This window comes from Clytia hemisphaerica, unplaced genomic scaffold, assembly GCF_902728285.1.
Source record: "Clytia hemisphaerica strain Z4C2 unplaced genomic scaffold, Clytia hemisphaerica genome assembly, whole genome shotgun sequence".
Taxonomy (NCBI): domain Eukaryota; kingdom Metazoa; phylum Cnidaria; class Hydrozoa; order Leptothecata; family Clytiidae; genus Clytia; species Clytia hemisphaerica.
In genome coordinates, this window is record NW_027104101.1 from 172484 (window position 1) to 194824 (window position 22341).

The 22341-nt window shown below is 34.8% G+C and overlaps 1 protein-coding gene across 1 annotated transcript; it reads right to left on the reverse strand.

Annotated features, from left to right (window-relative positions):
• Window positions 1-8751: 8751 nt before the first annotated feature.
• On the reverse strand, window positions 8752-10002 carry LOC136813004 (membrane progestin receptor gamma-like). The gene has a single exon (XM_067069511.1). The coding sequence runs from the start codon at window positions 9982-9984 to the stop codon at window positions 8935-8937; it is 1050 nt and encodes a 349-aa protein (XP_066925612.1). The 5' UTR covers window positions 9985-10002; the 3' UTR covers window positions 8752-8934.
• Window positions 10003-22341: the final 12339 nt, after the last annotated feature.

Sequence of the window (22341 nt, forward strand, 5' to 3'; positions counted from 1 at the left end):
AATGCCCCCCCCCTTCTTAAATAATATTGTTTTACAAATTCGCAGGCCACCGTGCGGACACATGGGCCTCTATGAATCGCTCATACATTTTGGGTTAATTATTTACATTGTTAATATAGACAGGTATGCAACAATAGTGACACTTTCAATCATATTCAAACTTTTTAGCTTTCCAGGCCACACTAAGGGTCTCTTTAAATTCTTCCACTGAGGATGAGTTGACTACTTTAGAAGGCAAACTATTCCACTGCTTAATGCCCCGATAGTATAGGGAGCTACTCTGCGGACCGCGAACACCATCGTTCCCAAAGATTACTACTAATTCAGAGTCGTGCGTTCTCATAGGTCTCCCTCGCTGGTTACATTTCTTAGGGATGCAAGATTTGTCATAGTAGTAGTTTAGATGTTTAAAGATTTCAACCATGTCACTTACCTCGCGTCTGTATTTTAGACTAGTTATTCCGATTCTTTGCATTCGATTTTCATAGCTTAGCTGTCCACATGTCTCAACTGTTTTAGATGCCCGTCGCTGAACACCTTCTATCAATCTCGCGTGTTTTTTAAGTTTTGGTGACCAGATAACCTGGGCGTATTCTAAGTGTGGTCTGACAAATGTTACGTACAGTTTTCGAAACAGTTCTGGAGTGAGGTACGTGAAGGTCCGCCTGATAAGACCAGCCATTGAATTAGCTTTTTTCACCTGATTTGATATGTGTTGGTCAAAGGAGAGATTCTTATCGATGATAACACCAAGATCTTTTTCGAATGATACACGTTCAAGAATTTTATCCCCTAGCGTGTATTCGTGTACATGTTTGATATTATTTGGCTTTCCTAGGGTTAGCACATGACATTTGTTAGGATGAAAAGTTAATAGCCATGTTTCGGACCTCTTTTGTAGTTGGTTAATATCGTTTTGTATTACTAGTGCATCCTCAACTGATTCCACTTTATTGACGAGTTTGGTGTCGTCAGCAAAAAGGAATAGTTTTGACTTAACGGATTCTGGTAGATCGTTCAGGGTCGGTCTTAGGGGTAGGCTAGGTAGGCTGAAGCCTTCTTGAAATTTCCACTAAAATAGTAAATCTCCATCTGAGATGGTTTTTCTAGAATGAAAATTCCAATTTTCATTATTTCATTCAACTAAGTTTACTGGCTGAAAATCCCTTTTTTAAAGAAACTATGTACACCTGACGATAGCGCTACTTCCCTTTAAACCGATTTCAACCCGATTTCCACCCGATTTTCCCGCGATTTTTCTTGAAAACTCGCCTGCGAGTTGCTTGGGAAGGCTGGCGAGTAAAATTTCTAGGCAAATTCGAGTTGAGCCTCTCTGTTATGGTCAAAGTAGTTATTTTCGATAAAGAAAATAACACTTCTCTAGTTGCAGTTAGCGGTAAAAAAATCGCCTTTGCCCATAGAAGGAGGCTCATTGAAAACGAAAGTGAAATAAAAACAAATCCAATTTTATAGGGGGCACGTGAATGATGTTCACTTTTTATGATAAGACAGAATTTTCATTGATGTTGGATTGAGATTGAAATGTTAGACTAGACAGTGTAAGAAATAATCAACTTGAACCTGCTTAGAATTTATATGGAATTTCATTTAGTGGATAGATGGATGCATGGGTGAGAATTATTTCACCAGCCAAACAAAATATTGTAGTTGCAGAGTAATTTGCCGATAGGGATGATTATGGATTTAATGGATAAGGATCTTCGTGGGTTCTATTTTACAGATGGATAAACTAGTCAGAGATTCTCACAGTTTAATGTGTTTTCAGATTGGGAACTAAGACTTCAGTAGTTTTCAACTTAGGATGAAATTCAGGGGATTTTTCTCACTGTGTATCGATAATATTTTTCTTATACTTCCTGTAGGATTTTTTTATTCCAGCAGGGCTATATCACAAAAGTGTAGCTTGTCTATTTCTTTGTTTTCGACTTTCGTAAGAAAGTTTTTAAGGGAATACATTCCTATTTGTCCGCTACTTTGTACTACGACTATAACCAGTCAAGTTAAAGTCTAGTGTCCAGTTCGGCTAAAACTATAACTATACGGGGTTCAGCAAAATCAAAACAAATATTTCTCTACATAAAACGTATTTTTCCCCTCATAGCCATAAAAAAACATAACATAAACGTAATGATATCGCTTTTGAGTAAATTTTGGAAATTCTTGTTCGAACAAACAAAAGAACTTCTCATTCAATTATATAATTTGCTCCTATAAGGTACAGGTGTCTCGTTTTTTATAAGAAAGTAAAGAAAAAGAAGACACTTATGGAAGACAAATTACAAGAAACAGAAAGCAAAATCAAATTTCTTATAATATTCTACAAAACGTGCCATGTTATCTTTTGCTTTTGGCTGTCGAAAAATTTTATAAGCCCTTAGAAAACCTTTATCTGCTTATGATCTTTGACAACCATAAGTTTTCTTATAATGATATATGGGCTTTTCAAAAAGTCTTTATTGTGCTACTCTTTTGACAAAAAAAAAAGTTCAAGGGGGTTTTAAACGATTCCTGAAATCAACTATTTGGAAAAGTTTTACGTGCCATTGACAAAGATAGACGAAGAATGGGGTCTGGAAATATTTTAGACTCTTGAATTCATTTAATTTCTATGCTAAAACATGTATCTTTCATATTTCAAACTAGTCATTTTTTGTAAAAAAAATCTTAGTCATTATCATTTCCAAATAGTCGTTTAAACGTTCATATATTCAAGATAAAAATTGTTTAAATAAGAAAATCGGGGAAAATATCGGGGTAATGAAGAAAAATCGGGGAAATCGGGGAAATCGGTAATCATGAACTGAAATTAAGCCTATCCCATGAAAATTCCTGGATCCGTCCCTGTCGTTGATATAGAGAACAAAAAGGGTAGGCCCTAGGACACTACCTTGAGGTATTCCACTGAGCACTGCTTTTTGCACCGATTCAACTCCGTTTACTTTGACAATCTGGGATCGATCCTTCAGGAAGTCTTTGTTCCATTCAAGCAACTTGTTTTTTATCCCATATGCTTCCAGTTTGATTAGGAGACGTTGATGAGGAACTGAGTCGAATGCTTTTGCAAAGTCAAAGTATATTGCGTCTACGGCTTTACCGTTTCCAATGTCTTCGGTGCAAGCATCTAGGTAGTTTAGTAATTGTGTTACAGTTAACCGGCGGTTGATGAAGCCATGTTGTTTGCTAGATAGTAATTTCTCTTGATCAAGATATGTCATAATATGGGTTTTGAGAATCTTTTCCATTATTCGGCAAACTATAGATGTTAAACTGATTGGACGATAATTTTCTGCTATGTTTTTGTTTCCTTTTTTATAGACAGGTGATACGTTTGCAAGCTTCCAGTCCTTCGGAAGACAACTCTCATTGAAAGATTTTGTCATTATCAGGAAAATCGGTTCTGCGATGTATTCGGCAAGCTCCTTGAGCATCCTTGGGTTCTTGCTAATTTTTCAATTTTTTTCCACCCCCTGGACCTTATTAGGACCCCCTGTTTATTAATTTTTGAAAAATTTCCCAGCTACCAAGGAAAGTTCCTTGTTTTACTCTAAAAAGCCTAAATTTAGTCTATTTTGACCCCTTTTAGGGTTTTTAAAGGTCCATTTTCCAACCCAAACCCCCCCCCCCGTGGTAATTAGGTCCCCCCCGTTTATTTGATTTGAAAAATTTTTCCAACCCCCCTGTTTTTGGACCTACCTTGGAGGTCCTATAAATTAACCGATGTCCGTTCGTTCGTCTGTCCGTTCGTCCGTTCGTCTGTCCGTCTGTTACCAGCTTTTCTCGAGATTGGCTCATTAGTTTTTTCTGATTTTTGGCACAATGATGCAAAATGATAATGCCCAAAATGTGACGGAGCCCGATTTTCGAAAAAAAATCATTTCCGGCCGAAAATGCCGGAAGTATGCCGGAAAAACCGGTTTTTTGGCATTTTCTCGAGATTTTATCATTAGTTTTTTCAGATTTTTTGCACAAAGATGCGTATTAGCAATGCCCAAAACATGGCAGAGTCCAATTTTTGAGAAAAATTCTTTTCCGGCCGAAAATGCCGGAAATATGCCGGAAATCGCCGTTTTTGCAGATTTTCATCGGACTTTTTCCTTATAATTGGTTGTTTTTTCACACAAAAACATTGTTAATAGCAATGTCCACGATCAAGCATGGTTCAATTGTCAATAAAAATGATTTTTGAAGCCGGAACTTTCTAAAAATCGCCGGAACAGCCGATTTTCGCCGGAAAAACAGTATTTCTTGAACTTCTTGAGCTGTACTTTATATTTTTTTATGAAATTTTGCACACTGATGTAAAATGACAATACCTAAAAAGTGACGGAGCCCGATTTTCGAAAAACATTTTTTTCCGGCCGAAAATGCCGGAAATATGCCGGAAAAACTGTTTTTTGGCATTTTCTCGAGATTTTATCATTAGTTTTTTCTGATTTTTTGCTCAAAGATGCGTATTAATATTGTTCAAAACATGGTCGAGTTTGATTTTTGAGGAAATTTTTTTTCCGGCCGAAAATGCCGTAAATATGCCGTAAATCGCCGTTTTTCTGGATTTTCATTGGACTTTTTCCTTACAATTGGTTGTTTTTTCATTCAAAAACATTATTAATAGCAATGCCCACCATCAAACATGTTTCAATTTTCAATAAAATTGATTATTGAAGCCGGAGCTATTTAAAAATCGCCGGAACAACCTCTTTTTGCCGGAAAGACAGTATTTCTTGTATTTCTCGAGCTGTACTTTATATTTTTTTATGAAATTTTGCACACTGATGCAATATGACAATACCTAAAATGTGACGGAGCCCGATTTTAGGAAAACATTTTTTCCGGCCGAAAAATGCCGGAAATATGCCGGAAAAACCGGCTTTTTTACATTTTCTCGAATTTTCATCAAAAGTTTTTTCTGATTTTTTGCAGAAAATGCAATGCGCAAAACATGGCTGAGTTCGTTTTTTTAGAAATTTTTTTTTCGGTTGAAAATGCCGGAAATCTCCGTTTTTGAAGATTTTCATTAGATTTTTTCCTTGTATTTCTATGTTTTTCACACAAAAACATTATTGATAACAATGCTCACCATCAATAAGCATGATTCAATTGTCAATAAAACTGATTTTTGCGACCAGAACTTTCTATTTATTTTTCCCCTACAACCCTTCCCTCTCCCCCCATCAACAATCAATGATGAATTTATTGCGTTATGCATTTTCGCTAAACGCTATAATATTTTTTGACTGATTTTTTAATTTTTCTTTTCGCATTGCTATCTAACCTTCATCATCAGGTAGGTCCATTCAGCATGTTGCTTGTTCATCTTCACTTTTCTTCTTCATTTTTTTAATTTTTCAGAAATATTTTATCCTTTTAGATTATTCTCCTTGGAAATATCTTTCCAACGGTGTATAACTTTATAACATGGCATAATGGGTACGGAAAAAAAGTCAAAAAACTAATATAAAGTGTCCACATACGTTTGTGAGACATATATAATTGGTTAATTATTTGTGTTTCACTAAAAAAACACAAAAATCAACCAAAATCTCAATTATCTAGCTCAAGCACTTTTTATAATATTGAAAATAAGTCCTAAAGATAGGGTATAGAAAAGTTTCTACACCCAACCCTGGTATTCAAATCAAGGACAATCCTTGGTTATCCTTTAGACAAATCAAGAACTTTAAGACTGTTTTTTATTAATATTTGTTTTGCTACCCTGGGTTGACTAGGAAAGTTTTGGATCTGAAATTTTACCTTAACATTACCTCAAGTTCTGAAATTAGAAGTAAGTCTCCTTATGTAGAAGAGAATGAAAGTTTAAAACATAGGGGTTTAAAATTTCATTTAATTTCAGGACTTGAAAAATTTCATGTCTGGCTGTATTCACTGCTGTTTCTTATTTTTCATTTCAGATATATCAGTTACTAATCACAACAAAATAAACCAAAATTTATATAAAGTGATATCACAAATGGAATCGTTAGATTTGTTACCAAATGAAATTTTGAAAATGGTATTATGCTCTTTGGATTTGAAAAGTGCCCAAAAATTTTCTCTCACTTCAAAGAGGATAAACAAACTGACATTGTCAAAACTTTGGTCAAAACCAAGATATACAAACGATTCCAAAAATCTTGAGTTTCTTCACAAGATTTCTCGCTTTCCGATTCGTGAGCTGCATACTCGAGATTTTAAATGCAATTGGCTCGAAATGGTTGCTTTGGTACCGCAACTCCAGTTTCTTCATATCGATACATACTACGGCAAATTTTACAAACCTGAAAAATCAATGTTACCATTTCTAAAAGTCCCTGTTATTATACATACAAATACGTTTGGTATAAAAAGTGAGCAAGATTTTGATAAATTTTTGGCAATCCTTAGTTCAATTGAAGTGGAGGAGCTGATTATTGATCATGGCTCCTATTTTTACGACAGTAAAGACCGACAACGTGCCCTTTCCATTGAGGAATTCAAATTGCTTTCTGAAAGGGTGCGCATATCTGAATTACATGTCATTAGTCTTGATTTAAATGAAGAGAATGTCAAAGATTTCATGAAAGTTTTGGCTTCCATCAAAAACTGCACAGTTATCATGGATAATTTACATCCATCGTATTTGTTTACTGTCAAAGACCTGGAATCGATGGTTAAGCTTGATATTAAAATCATATTAATTGATACCAGTTGTTTAGCAGTTTCCACTAACCCAGAACTTCTTAATTTTGTCAAAGTCATGAGAAAAATGAAATATCTTAAAGAATTTCGATTTTGCAATGAAGATTTTAGAGATGAGATTGTTCCTCCTCCTATGGAACAACTGACTGATTTACCCTTCAAATCTATTGCAACTGATAATTTCCGAGTTGAAGAGGGAAAAGTTGGAGATATCGTAAACATCTTATCTCAGATCAAATCGTTAAAGGAATTGAAAATTCGACCAGATCATCATACTGATTATAAGATGTCACCAAGTGATTTTGCTTTATTCAAGGATCTTCCTGTGACAATAACTTTCCTTTGTTTGGAGGCATTAAATTTAACAAAGGAGAATGAAGTTGAGTTTCGTCAAATTATGAAACAGATGAAAATCACTAACATTCTGTGGTTCGACCGCAATTTCGAGGAGCAAGGATTTGAGATTGACATAAAAATTGATGGTGTATACGAAACTATTTGAAACAGGATGATAGTTTTAGAAGCTCAATCATGCATATTTTTGGAATCTCTTTTGGTATTTTCTAGTACAATTTCAGAGTTGAATCATTTTCATGTAAGATAGCAAATTATTCATATATGATTTGAAAGTTTCGCTCAATTTATTATACTTCATTAAATATTATCCTACACAAAATTGTTTTTTAAGGCTATGTTCATTTTTTACTAACCTAGTTTGATAATTTGATAAAGAAATTCATATTATCATACACCTCTGTCTCACAGCTCCAGTGGAGCTCTTTTCCTCAAAGCTCAATTTGATTGGTATTCGCCATTTTAGACATCAGATTAAGTATATTTGATGAGATTTTGTCATTTTAATTCTTTTAATTTGGTCAGAACTTACTCTTAGGTTCCAAAAAATCGCCCCCCCCCGCTTGTAAATTTTTCGAAAGTTTTCCAACCCCCCGAACCTTATTAGGACCCCCCTTTTAATAAATTTTTAGGAATATTTTCAGTTGGCAAAAAGAAGTCCCCTTATTTTGCTCCAAAAAGCCTGATTTTAGCCTATTTTTTGGTTTTCAGAAGTACAATTTCTAACCCCCCGGCAATTAGGTCCCCCCGTTTATTAAAACTTTGAAGATTTTCCACCCCCCCCCCCGCCGTTTATTTGGAACCTAAGAGTATTGAAATTTTGATGAAGATCCCTGTTATGTTATCAGCCAAATAATATTAAAAAAAGTCAACTGGATGTTATCACCTACTGATCATTGCATTTTGTTTTTCCTGAACATTGAGCCCTAAATAAAAAAGCTGTGAAAATTTTATGCTTTTAAATTCCCCTTCTATGACTGTCTTTTGAATTAATTTCATTTATATGCTTTCTTAATTTCAGTTTAAATAAAAAGTAAAAAGTGTTGATGATTTTTAATGATTGTCGTTCTTTCACAATTCATTACCAACAACGCATATTATGGTGGGCAGGAGCTATCCAAAAGGAAATGTAACACATTGAAAAACATCATGTAAAGGTAAGATTTTCTGTAATTTTCTGTCATGGACCCGATTAGACCCCTTCAAACTTAAAGATCCCAATTGGTTTTAAAGTTGAAAATAATCTGAATTTGAAATCCCCATTAACGGTAGAGAAGATTCCATTGGTTTTTACAATCTCCAACACCCCTGTGTAATCGCTAATATGGTGGATAATATTTTAGCTATAGCGGGAGATAAAAATAAAGGAGAAATATGATAGTGAACAACATATATCTTATGCCCTGTCAAAAAGGGATCATAATTCTTTCTCTTTGCTCCGTCATCCATTCCGACTGCAAATTAGTAATCTCCGAGTAAATTCTGGTTATTCCACGCTGACACGTATGTATTCTAAAGACTAATCTACTCAGTTTGGCGCACCACTCTTGATATTTTCACCCAGATTTGGGAATAATATTAAATGATCATTTTGATCATTATCCTACTCCGTGCTAAAAAAAGTAAAATTATCACGCCTTAATAAACTCCAGTCAAGCTCCCAACCTCTCTGATATTCTGATATTCCCAAAATATTAGCGCATAATATACGCAAAATATCAGACTATCCGCTGAAGTTGTGGGTGTTTTATGAATTTCACAATACATACGGAAATTCTTTCATTAAACATAGTCGAATGAATGTATAGGGTTGTATTTAGGGAAATAATCAACATTATATCATAAATAATCAAAATATTTCGATTGCAATTTTGTGATAGAAATTCAATGTTCCTTTTTAGACGCATCAACAACATCTTCTGAAAATATGTATTTCCTAACATTAGGAAAATAAAGAGCAATACCAGCATTGGCAACAAATGTCAAAACAACAAATACTGCATTATAAACCGAGTATATTTGATTGATGTCTTGTTGTCGTAGGACAGCTTCTTTTCCCAACAGCTCAATTCTAATAGATTCGAACTGAAAATATCCACCGATCGCCACACACAAATGCATAATCTGATGGCTATGTCCAACATAATCGAATGCACCTGGTGATAATCTTTCTGGAAGCTTTGAAGCCAATGCCAAAGCACCTACAACGTAAAATACAGTGTGTGTCCAAAATGGTACCCAAGACATTGTTTGGCAATCGAATTCGTTATCACAACTATATAATCTGTATAGATAAGGGAAAGCTGCGCATAACCAAGGGATAACGAAAGATGATACACGCATCAAATGTTCCAAAACATTCTTAACATGTCTTGAACAACAGCATTGGAATGTTGAGAGTACACCAATCTTGAAGGCTACCAGAGCCATTAGATGGGCAGTATCAGTGGTGAAAATCCCTTGCGATCCTATAGGTCGACCATAGAAATAATAAGCTTGCCAACCAGTTCCAGAGTAGACATTGATAATAGCATAATCCATATAAAAACAGACATAACGAGCATTTGGCGATAAAGCACAGAATGTATGAGCCATTGAGCTCGTGATACAAAATCCCATAATCCCCAGCGCGTTTGCTGCTAAAGGCCAATAGAATGTATCTGTTATTGGCATTTCTGTACTGAACAATATACCAAATTTGATTGCAAAAAATACGAATGGGATAAAATGAGTCCAGATATTGAACGTTTCATTACAATGATAAATGAAAGGTGTTTTGAGACATTGTTTAACGGTCATGTTTTCGGATCGATATCCATTGGTTAAAAAGCGTTCTCGACATCCAGAATGCACTTCGTTCTCTGAGAGAGTGTACGAGACTTTGTCATCTTTATTTGGACCGTCATTCTTGTTGTTCTTTTTCCCTGCTGTCATTTCAATTTACAAATATATACCTATGATGGTAAGAAATTATTGTATGGTGAGAGTATACAACTTTCCTTTAAATATACGAGCTGAAACTTTGTTTCAAGTGAGTTAACACAACTATATCTAGAGCTCAACACAGAGAACAATCTAAAGCTCAACCTAAGAGTTCAAAGTCCAACTTTGTTATTAGGAAGCGAGGAAAAACCTCAATAATTTGTTATATTATAACGTATAATAAAAATCAATCAATCAATCACAGGTATTTTATCAAATATCTGCATTAATAACAAGATATTACGCAACGTAATACGACACATAAAATAACATTACATTACACAAGGCTGTAAGTAATGATAATACACAGAGAATTCTCTCTGACTTAAAAAAAAGTTAATCAAACGCCTAAAGCACTTCACAAGTAACTTGAGATTTCTATCTTATGTGTTCTTATGTGTTATGCGATCTTATGTGTTTTATTCATTCATAGTTAAAAGATAACCCCAGTGCTTTAAAACTTTTTATATCTGTGTGTTAAAGTTCTCTTTGAACCATATCATTACATGCTACTTTCCTCTATTATATTGTATAGAATACATAAACTATAGTTTCAGCTAAAAAGAACTTGTTTAACTACTTTGATTTTATTATATTGGCACCTCTGTTATTCCTTTTTCTTAACAAATATTATACTTGTGAGTTCCAAACCTCAGGTTTCAGCAGAATGAAGCGTCTATTTCACAGAGATCTACCGTCATTTCTACACCCCTTTCTGGAAAATTTCGCCAAAACTTCGTCCCCAGCAAATAACAATCCCTACTAAACATGAGAATATCAATCCCCATCGAGTTTCATTCATGATATTTTCACCTGCTGAAAAAAATCCTACCAGCTCTTGCGCAATGGAAAGATTTATGGTAGAAAAAATTATCTTTCCAGAAAGAAAAATGAATATGAGAAGGGTGGAGGATATAACATTTTTTTTAAATTTACTCCCAGACAGAGTGAATGACCTTCACGGACAACAGATCTTACCCATGGACAAGCATTAGTTGACCCCCTGGACACTCTAAATTACCCCAAAACAGAGAAAAATTACCCTAAATAGAGCAAGGTTACCCTCCCCCCATGTACAAACATTTTGTGGAAGAGCCCCTTGTTGTCATCTTTAGCACTTCCTTAACTGAGACAGGGGTGGAAAAGAATATGTAAGCCAAAGGTAATGAAATTGCAACAAAACAATATAGAATGTACAAGTACCTTGAAATGAAGTACAACAAAATCACTTAAATGCGTGCTTTCAATGAAAGTAGAAACTATTCCAATCTTTCAGCTTTTCAGAAAACTCTCAAGCTGCAATAAGTTATATCTTTGGTTATTATAGCTGAAACAAAAGTTTCTGAACAACTGACAATTCCAAACATTATAATTGAATTCTCTCTCTATACGCTGAAAATTTATTTTGTCAGAATAGAATGGAACTAGCATAACTAGCACAGCAATCTTAAGTTTAAAGTTCAATCGACCAAGAAAAAACAGTTTGAAGTTAGCGAAGCTTTTTGCTTTCCTTTCTTTTCTTGTCGGAAATTGTAATGTCAATAATTGCTTCACAAAATAAATTATCAAAGATCGGTTACTTAGCAACATATACCATGGCTACTCTAATTGATTATCTCTTTTTTTAAATGGCTTCTTATCTCTAGCTGAATGGCCATCATTATATTTCGACACCCCTGTCTCGGTGACGCTTTTAGAAGCTACAGCCCTTTTTTGCTAAAATTCATAAGGTGTATTATATGCCATTCGGATTGAAGAGAGTTTCTTATTAATTGCTTCAATTCAGTAGGGTATCCTTAATTTCCAGTGTTTTTTTCTGGTGATACACTTTAACTTCTCCATTAAATGGTCAAGAAAGGTCGAGTAACGAAAACTTTTCCTAGGCTCCTAATATTATTTTGCTTCAATTCAGTACGGTTTCCTAAATTTCCAGTTTTTTTTCTAGCGATACACTTGAATATTCCCATTAAATGGTCAAGAAAGGTCGAGCGAAGAAATTTGTTTCTATCACAATTCTCGTTTTAGAGCCAAATACACTTTTCTCGAGATGCATAAATTTAACTAGCCGTATGCGCAGCGTCGCACGCTGCGTGTCCCAATCCAGTGAATCACTACACATCTAAAAAAGCTCTAACAGAAGAAAGATAGCCGCCGATTGATGATATGATTTTGATATTAGGAAATGAAGGAGAAAAAAGATAACATTGCATTGCAATTTTTAACCACAATTAAGTAATGGGCTTAGCAAAATTATATTTTAGATCTTCTTAGCCATCATGGGTAGCCATCGTAGTGGGACATTTGAGGGTGACTTTGAAAGACTTTCAAAAGTTTTGAAAGTAATAGGGAGCCGCTATTGTAAACAGAAAGTTTTAAAGAGCATCTGGATAAGAATTTTTTTAAATGAAAAATAAAATTTGGGAAGAAGGTTGATTTTAACCCATCAAGCTCCAAACTTGCTGTATAGAAAATAGTATCTTGGGATCTGAAAGTTAGTCTGGTGGTAGGAAATCTGCATAAGGTGTAAAAATATGATCGTTCAACACCATGAAGAGGAGGCTTTGTAGAGCTTTATTAGATTTTCAAAAACTTTTTACAAAACGTCGTAAACACACACGTTTTAGCGTATTAATATATAGATTAATTTAAATTCCCAAAAGGCAAACATGAACTCTAAAATAAAAGTACTTGAAATTCAAAATGTCTCGTGAGGTGTAAACAACACAATTATCATTGGCTGCGTTTAGACCAGCCTGGCATTTGTAATTGCTTGTAGTATTCTTTTGAATTCTATTGTTCCGCGCAATTGTTCGGTTTGTCAAATGCCTAATGATGCCAGCGTGTTGGCATTTCGTTGACATTTGAAATAGCATTTTGAGCAAAGGAATCCCCTTTTCTGCCATTTCAAATCAAACAAAGGAACCAAAACAAAGAGAAAAATGACATTTTTTATTTTTTAAAGTATTTGCACGTTTTTTATTCAGTTCTTTCTATAGATTGTAAAATTTGCCATAGCCTAGCCCTACGGCAAAAAATTCAGTCTTAATGACTGCAGTTTTTGAGAAATTCCATGCTTTTCATTGTTTGATCTGTCAAAGTTGAACTTGAGGGAATCACCTTTTCAGTAATGACTCTAAAAAGACGATTCCTTAAATGCCATGACAGAAAATACAATGGAAAAGCTATTAAAATCGAATCCCTCATGAGCAAATGCCAAATTACAAATGCCAGTTGGTCTAAACGCAGCCATTGTGAATATGTAATTTTATATCAATGAAATCTGTTTGAAAACGAGGACAATAATGAATTTATACATCTCGAGAAGAATTTATTCATACAAAAAAGACTATAAAACATTCTCTATTTACATTCTCGACAAAAATCACGGTAAAAATATATCGTGGAAAAATCTTCAATCGTTAATGATTAAATAAAGGCTATCACCTCCTTTATATCAAAGTCTTTGGCTCTTTATGCCGTGTTTGCTTGTATAAAAACACCCCTGTCTCAGTGACCGGGTGAAGTTTTAAAATCCACGGATGCCCATAAAAAAGAATTTGTCATCGGACGGGTACGAGCTGTAAGGGAAAATTTACAGTGGGAAATTCGAATTTAGCGAATCCTCACTAACTAAAATAAAAAGCAAATTTCGAAACTTGCATTTGCTCTAAAAAAGTGTGACCAGTGAAAAAATAACAAAATTTGATTAGCAGTGTTTTCAACCGTCACTAGGATTTGTGAAATTCAAACTCTCACCATGCTATACATTTCACCAGCAGTATATAAAATAATAAATCATAGCATGGATCTCCAGGCTAAATAGATCTAATCTAAATAACCCTAATCAATGCAATTTTTGACCGGGGTGAGGCATTGTAATGAATTTCCAAGTTTTTGACCGGGTGGGTTACTCAATTTCACCCCAGGGGCCAGAAACTAGGTCACTTTTTTTAATTTTCTCATCGGGTTATCCAACGGTACAGATTTCACCGGGCCCCTGATACAGTGATGTGTAAAAGACGTGTTCCATGTGTACTTTAAAAAAGATTATGTCAAAACAAAAGACTTCGAGGCAAAAGATTAAAAAGCATTCTAAGAACATTTTGAGCCTTAATGGGCTTGAACATGTAATATCTTCAAAAAGGTTACACTAAATTACTCACAAAATACTAATTTTAAAAATTAGGCATAAAACCTTTAGAATATGGAGGCTCCAAAATTTTTCAAGTCGTCAACTCCACAAAGAACAGTATAGTTTATTCCAGTATAAGTATATCAAAACCAAAAAGAAAACGAAACCAACGACAATAACAAAAATACTGAAAACAAAAATCGTGTCACTAGCCTCGTATTTCTTGTAGTGCTTCATACCGTAATGATACAGGCTAATCCGTTCGTTTTGTAGATCTCGACGAATGCGAATGTGATATGGCAATTTCTGTATTCTTTCATTTCGTTTTATAGATGATGTTATTTTCGGTAAAGATTCCAATATTTCTCTTTTGATTTGATTTTGACGTTTCTCTGCTGCAAACATAGTGTTTCTACTGACATCTTGAGACTTCGAAGGAATCTGTTGTTTTGCTACGCCGTTGCCAGTGCGCAAATTGTTTTCCACTGTGCTTCTGTTTCGTTGTCTTATAACTTTTCCTTCATTGAATTCGCAGAGCAACAGTAATAACAAGAGCAGAAGCCAGCCATCTTCTGAATTATTTTGAGTCATGACTTCTCATCTTGATCTTGGAATGATCAAGAGGTCTCTTGTTTATATATCGTGTTTTCTACCGTTCTACCACTCTCTTCTTGCTAGTTTCGTGTGTACAACAGCAATGCTGTTTTTAGTTCAAGTCTATTATGATGATTTGCACGATAGAAAAGGGTAATGAAATAAACAGACATAACATTTCTTGGTTTCGAGTTCGATGATAATTATTGCACATAGCAAATAATAAGATTACGTGTAAGGTGGAGCGCTCTTCTGTAAGCATTTACTAGAAGAGAAAAATGATATCTTTTGATGACTCGTCCTTCGTCCTTCGTTCTTCACTCTTCTCTTTTTTTCAACTATCGAGACTAACATTGTTCCTAATCAGGGGACCAGATGTTGACTTAGGAAGACGAGCTTAACCATGATTTCCATCGACAAAAAATTACTCTTCTTGAATGACTCATAGCTGGCACAAAAAGTTGTTTTAACGTTCATATGATATTTACAAAGTCCGTAACGTTATATGGACGTCAATAGAACGTTTTGGGCCAGCTCGGCTCAAACAGTCCTTTTTTTGACTTGATAGCTTGATCACTATCAGCAGATTTCATTTGGCAAAACTGAAAATATTTATTCAGCCGTAGACGATGATGCTGTTTTCTGCATCCGTTGTGTTTTAACACGTTTCCGATAAATATGAACAAATCGTCCATGAAAGAAATACAAAATTGAATTCAGTCCTGAATTCGCGACCAGTAAATAAGTCAGTCTGGCTGGCCATTGAGAATGTAATGTGAAGTGAATAGCAACTGGTAACGTGCAGCAAACGAACGCTAGAGATGTTAAAAGACAAAGAACCAAAATGTTTTTCTCTGTGTTTGCACCTCGTGTTGATGACAATGCTTTGTTCTCTTGTCGAAGTAGAATGTAACATAGAATAATGTAAGCAACAATGAATATAATGTCTGAAACGTATATTATGAGTTTGATAAACTTGATACTAATTAATGTGTACTTTTCGAATGTGTTATTCCTGTATTCAAAATAGAGCACTACTCCAATCCCAATGCAAACAAACCATAAAGTTAAGATTACCATTCGAGCATGTTTGACTCGAACTTTCAGTTTGTGAGTCAATGGGAATATTATGGCGATGAGTCTATCCACAGTTATGGCTGAAATGTGGGATACTGACAAATATAGTGATAGGACGTAACCAATAGTCGCGATTATAAGATTCCCAGAATCTGCTAATATCATGGTCGAAAAAATCATATTAGCCAATGAAAACGTTACGTCAGCACATGATAAACTTAACAAATATGTCTCGTAGATTGTTTTTCTTTTCTTTTTGATAGTCCATTTATAAATGATGAAAAAAACTTCAGCCAGGTTTAAGAATAATACAATGAGAGCAATAATGAGACGATATATTTCATCTTCTTTGAAAATGATGAAATTGCCTCTTCTTGACATTTTTTCGTTGTTGGTGAGTATGATACTGGATACTTTGAAAGTTGTATCTTGTAATGTTGTCTTTAAAACTGGAGATAAAAAAAGATAACTAATATACACCTTTTTGCCCGTAGTCGCACAGTCAGGCGCGTGCCGCTTAATTGTTTAATTATCCCCTAAACTCGATCCAATCCTTTTTTGACACATTTTTCTATTGTCTATAGGTGCAAAAAAAAGGATTGGGACGGTTTAAATGTGATAAAGCAAACAAAAAAATGCCCGTGCGGCAATTGGCGACTACGGTTGAAAAGGTGTATTCAAGAGCAATTACAAGTGAGCAAGTAACTATGAAGGTTTGAGAAAACATAGTTCTGTGACAGTCACAGTTTGAACATTGGGCCTAAAATCTGCATATAAAAAAAAAACTCCCTTTTGCCTATAGTCTAGCGATACGTTGAAACAACGTTGTGTGCCAGCTGAGTATGAAAGTTTGAGAAAATAGAGTTTTGTGCCCGTCACAGGTTGAACATTGGCCCTAAAACCCGCATATAACAAACTTACGTGCTAAGTATTGATCTACAGTAGTTCGCGACTTTTGGAATCCTGTATTGCTTTTCAGCGGGAACAAAGGTTGTCTACAGAGTGAATAAAACATACAGCAAAGTCACTCTAATTCGAATTTTCATCTTTGTTAGAAATAATAATTTGTCAAAAGGGGCCGCCCTAAGGGGAGTTTTGAAGTGCAGAAAAAGAGTATAAAGTGGTTTTAGCGTTAACTAAACACCCCTGTATTAATGACCCGGTCAGATCTTCGCTGATGGTCTTACACCAGTCAATAAACATATTAATTAGTTCAAACACAAGGTTCGAGTGAGATTTTGAGGTCTCAAATTCAGATCCGGAGAAATTTACCTTTTTTCATATAGCCACCCCGGTGGATTTCAAACTGAGACAGCGTTTTTCCTAAGGACAGCTGAGGTTAACGGCGAAGTTGTATTCGATTTAGAAAGATTCAATTAGCGAGGGTCTACAGTAATATAAAAAAAGGTGGGCTTCCATTGTTGTGTCTTTTACGTACACCTTATTCCACTGTTTTCTTCCCATCTTCCAACTTAAAACATTAATAAAGCGGTAGTAAATAATCAATAAAACTCGAAAGTGACACCCCTGTGTCACAGACCCGGTGGAAAAATAGGCCAAAAATTGTCCCCGGTGGAAAAAATATCCTACAATTTCAACCCCACTGCGAAATTGCTCTATGATTTTATCCCCATTGATAACTGAATGTAAAAAATTGTACTCTAAAACCATCCCCACTGGAATTTTCGAGCTGGAAACAATAGATTTTCCTATCCCCATTGGCATTTTGATAGAAATTTTCATCCCCACTGAGGGAAAAAGTTCTACCAGGGCATTGAGACATGGGTGTAAAGAGAGTAGAAAGAACCATTTCAAACACTGACTTTAAGATTTATACATCAACTGGAGGTTAAAATGCCATCCAAAAACTATAATTATATCGAAACAAAAATATATATTTTTTGCGTAATCTTATTTTGAGTAAACCCATAAAATTTTAAAGTTGACCATCGCTAACTCGAACTCAATCAGTGAATCTTATCGAATTACAGAGAGGATTGAATTAAAGAAATTATTTTCTCCTTGACGGGCACTTGAAACAAGTTCGAATTATAGAAAGACTTGAATAATAGAAGTTCGAATAAGCAAAAGCTTACTGCATATTAATAAACCTTATTTCAGACCAATACTTACAACTACTAAGTACATCAACACAATTTACTCAGAGATAAAATCAAAAAAACTAAACCGATATGAGATAATACACATCAGTTAAAAATGACATAGTCATGCCGGGTATATTCATAATAAGATCAAAATGGTTTATTGCGATTTTTTAATATAAGATTGTATGAGTGCCACGGCTACAGATTATATAATTCTTACCTCAGTGAAAGGTGTAAAGGTTTTGATAGGAAGTTCACCGTTCAACCGTTCACCTAGTCAGCAGGTTGAGAAATCTATGTGTATATTTCTGTTTGACTCGAACACCCCTGTTTTACAGATCCGGTAGGTGGAAACCCACTGAAGAATTGACTTTTATTTTATCCCATTCGAAATTCAATGTAAAAAAAAATGCACTCTAAAACCGTCTCTACGAAACCCAGCTTGGGACGATATAATTTCAATCCCCATTGGGACTTCGATAGAAAGTTTTATCCCCGCTATGGGAAAATGAGACAGGGGTATTTTGGTTTATCAAAAAACATAAATCAAAAAATCAAAAAATCATAGTGGGGATAAAAGTTTACATCAAAATCCAAATCATGGGGATTAAAATTCTATCGTCCCAAGCTCGAAACCCAGTAGAGATGGTTTTGGACTGCAATCTTTCACATTGAATTATAAAATTATAAAATTTATAAAATTATAAAATCAAATTAGTCCGTGAACTCTGGGAGATTCTCTTAAAGAGCATTGAACTTTAAAAATCATACGTGCCAACGCGGAGTAATCAGAAACTGCTCGGGAATTAGTTTTGTATTTCATTACTCTCTATCAATTTTTTATAATCCTACCCAAATAAAAAGATAAATAGTTCTATACTTGACTATGGAATAATCTAAGAGTAATCAGTAAGCTTTGGCCATAGTATAAGAAAGCCGCGGCTTTCTTATACTATGCTTTGGCCATTGGTCATGGATTACGAGATTTCAAGTATTTTACACTAAAAACCAAAAGTATTCTTGATTACCCAGTTTTAAACTTATGAAGCTCTTTAAGTAATTCATGTAAAGTATCTACAAAAAAATAAATTTCATTTTTCCTGAAAGATAAGCATATTCCAAGTATAATTAGAGCTTTAAATTCCAAAATATGTAGAGGGGCATAACTGAGTCTATTTTCCAAAAAAAAAATATTCTTACAAAAAAAAATCTGTACAAAATGCTACTTAATGCCTCTCACTGTTTGGTACTCAACAATTTTAAAGATTAAGGTATGATAAGAAAGAGTTACAGCCCCTTTTCAGCCAGTGGGGTTAAAAATAACGTATTCCCATTTTCTTATGGCTGGGGATTTGAATCCCTTTGTTTTCAAGTCAGAAAATTCAGTTAGGATGGAAAAAATAGCACCATATTTTTCAGTGACGATTTTTTTGATAATTTTCTTCGGGATAGAAATCTGAGTAAAATTTTCCCACTGGGGACAATATTTTAGCCAATCTTTCCAGTGGGAAGGGGTCTCACTGGAATTATGAGAAGGGGGTGTAGAGAAGCCTTGGGATCGCCTCCGACCGCGGTCGTAGTCTTTCTTACTTTATATATTGACTAATAAGCTCCTGCGCATATAACATTATCCCGCGCTCACTGAACTGTTTTGTATTACAGATTGTATCTCATCATTCGGCAATCTCATTAATTTGGAATAATAAAATTTCGTTTTGACTGCGACACTTTTAAATAGGGTTAAGGAAAAGAGATTTACAAGAAGGGGAGAGCACTTTACTACTTTAGTAATAATAATATGTTGATTAATAGCCGACAAAACTGGCTTTCAAAATAAACGATAAAAAACTTTGCTGAAAGTTCATATTTTTTTTGACATCGATGTACATGTAACGTTTGATTTTAAATGGTAAACAATTACAAAACAAACCAGTAGAAAATTCACGCTACAAAATTAATCAAGGAACTATATAAATGTTTGGTCAAGATTAATTTCAATGTTATTGGGAATATTGGGAGATCTAGAGACCAGACACGTGATCGTCAACAAGAAAATGTATACCTTCTTCATATTGCTAACTTTGCAAATTATTACTGGTGTAATTGCAGGTAAAGCACCAAGAGATTTGAAGAAAGCTGGTGAGCATTATGATGAACATAAGATTGTTTTTGTCAAGAAGGCTATGACTAATCCTTTGAAATTGACACATCTTCCAAGACCTAAAAATATTCAGCTGGCTGATTTTAAACAGACAACCAGCAGAGGCAGCAAAAGGTTGTTTGCCAGTATGGCTAATGTTGATACCTTGAAATCGGTGCACTTTCCATGGTTCAGAACTACTCACAGCAGTAATTCTAAAGCGACGTCTGAAAACATAGCAGCAGATTTTAAAATCAAACCGAAAAACTACCACTTAAGTGACTTCCGAGCACAATCATCTAACAACAGTGGTAAAAAATCATCTGTGAAAAGGGCACCATCTTTATATGTGGATTACATTATTGGAAATCATCGCGTCTTTGAGGGAAATTCTCATAAAACAAAAACAGAACCACAGGCAAAGGATGTTAAGAGTCACAATCTCATGAGAAGAAACGCGATTTATGACAAACATTCAAGAGGTGAAAAGATAAACAAAACTGCTTTCGGGTTCAGCGTCTTTGGTTTAATTTTGTGTTTTTTGTTAATGGTGGTATTGATTTTTTTGTACTGGAGTAAGAAATATTGCGATCAGAAATGTTTATGTATGAAAGTTTGATTTTTATCTGAACACTCTCTTGTCCATTTATTTTGGTATTTGACATTCTTGAATTATTTTTTGTGATTTAGTAATAGATTTCTCAACTCTCATACAGAAACTCTTATTTTGTAAATTTTAAGCAGTACCTCACAGTACAGATAATAGGCGCAACATTTGATGTAAGTAAGACCTCTTTTGATTTGGCATTTTGAACCCAAAAACATAATAGCTGAATAGAAAAAAAAAATTACCTGTTGTTTGGAAAGAGAAAGGTGGCCTTCCACTGGACATGGATTTCCGCATGAATCGAATAACTGAAGTGATTTTTGGAGATCTGAAAATTGGGAATGTTAAAAAAAATACGAACGGATTCAGCTGACTTTTTTCTTGTAATAGCCCTATTTAGAGAAAATTTCCCGCTCGGAAAAGGTCGGATACGACACCCCTGTATCACAGCCCTGGCGAAAATTTCTTCCCGAAGTGAGATGACAATCATTTTTATGAAACTCCCAATGAGGATAGAAATTCTATTGTTCAAGCTCAAAAAATCCAGTGGGGATTATTTTGGAATACATCTTTTTCCATTGAATTTAGAGTGGGGTTGAAAACAGTCAATTTTTTAATGATGTTTAAACTGGTATAGTCTATTCTTCCAACCGAGGACGAATTTTGGCCTAATTTCAGTGGGGCGGGGGTCCCACCGGGTCTCTGAAACTGGGGTGTAACATTGAAAACTTTGATTTTCCTAAGTTATGTATAGTTAGTTGTATACTTAAAGGTCTTTTTAAAACCTATTGGTAGTGCTAATAAAAAAAGGATAGTTTTAGTCACTAACCCAAAACTTTAAATTGAACCAGCTCCTAAAAAGCAGATGAGATGGAGTTTTTATAAGATACTTTCTAGAACATTAATTTTTTTCATCTATAGTATAGGTAACACGAACGAATAGTACAAAACTAAAGGTTCCTAACCTCCCGCAAAAGGACCACCAGATCAAACCGCCAGGGGGAAGGAACCCAAACTAAGCTAACAATAAATTAATAAATAAACTAATAAATGGAAAAATAAAAACTAACTACAGAGGATAAATACTAACAGAAATGAAAAAAAAAGGAGAGCAGTTAGAGTAAAAGACTAAAACTAGATATAGCTTACACTAACTGCCACCTTTGAAGAGGCCCCCCCAGCGGTTGGCGTGATGGCGTGATGGAGGGTTTTTCGTGGCGTGATGGCGTGAAATTTTGAAAAAAACGGCGTGATGGCGTGAAAATGAAGTGCGGACGTGATCGTGAAATCGAGTTTTTTTAGGCGTGATGGCGTGAAATTTGCAGTTCAGCGTGATCGTATTTCTAGTCCATTTTAGCCAATTTAGAGGGTTTAAATTTCAAAATTTTCTCCTATAGCTCTCATTTTAAAACATAAAAGAAACAGTGCAAACAGTTCTATTCATCTGTCATTTATCCTTGTAACTTCCGATTGTTTTTAGCAGTTGCTAGCTAGTCTTCAAAATAATAAAGTCGAATGCTATGAGAGGGTCGAAAATTGAAAATTTTTCCCGTCAGCGCAAACCATGGTTGCGCTTCCTCCGTAACTAACATTCTCCGCTCTTTCTTAGATGCTTATTCTTATAGGTGCATCAAAGATATCAGGTCTTTTATTT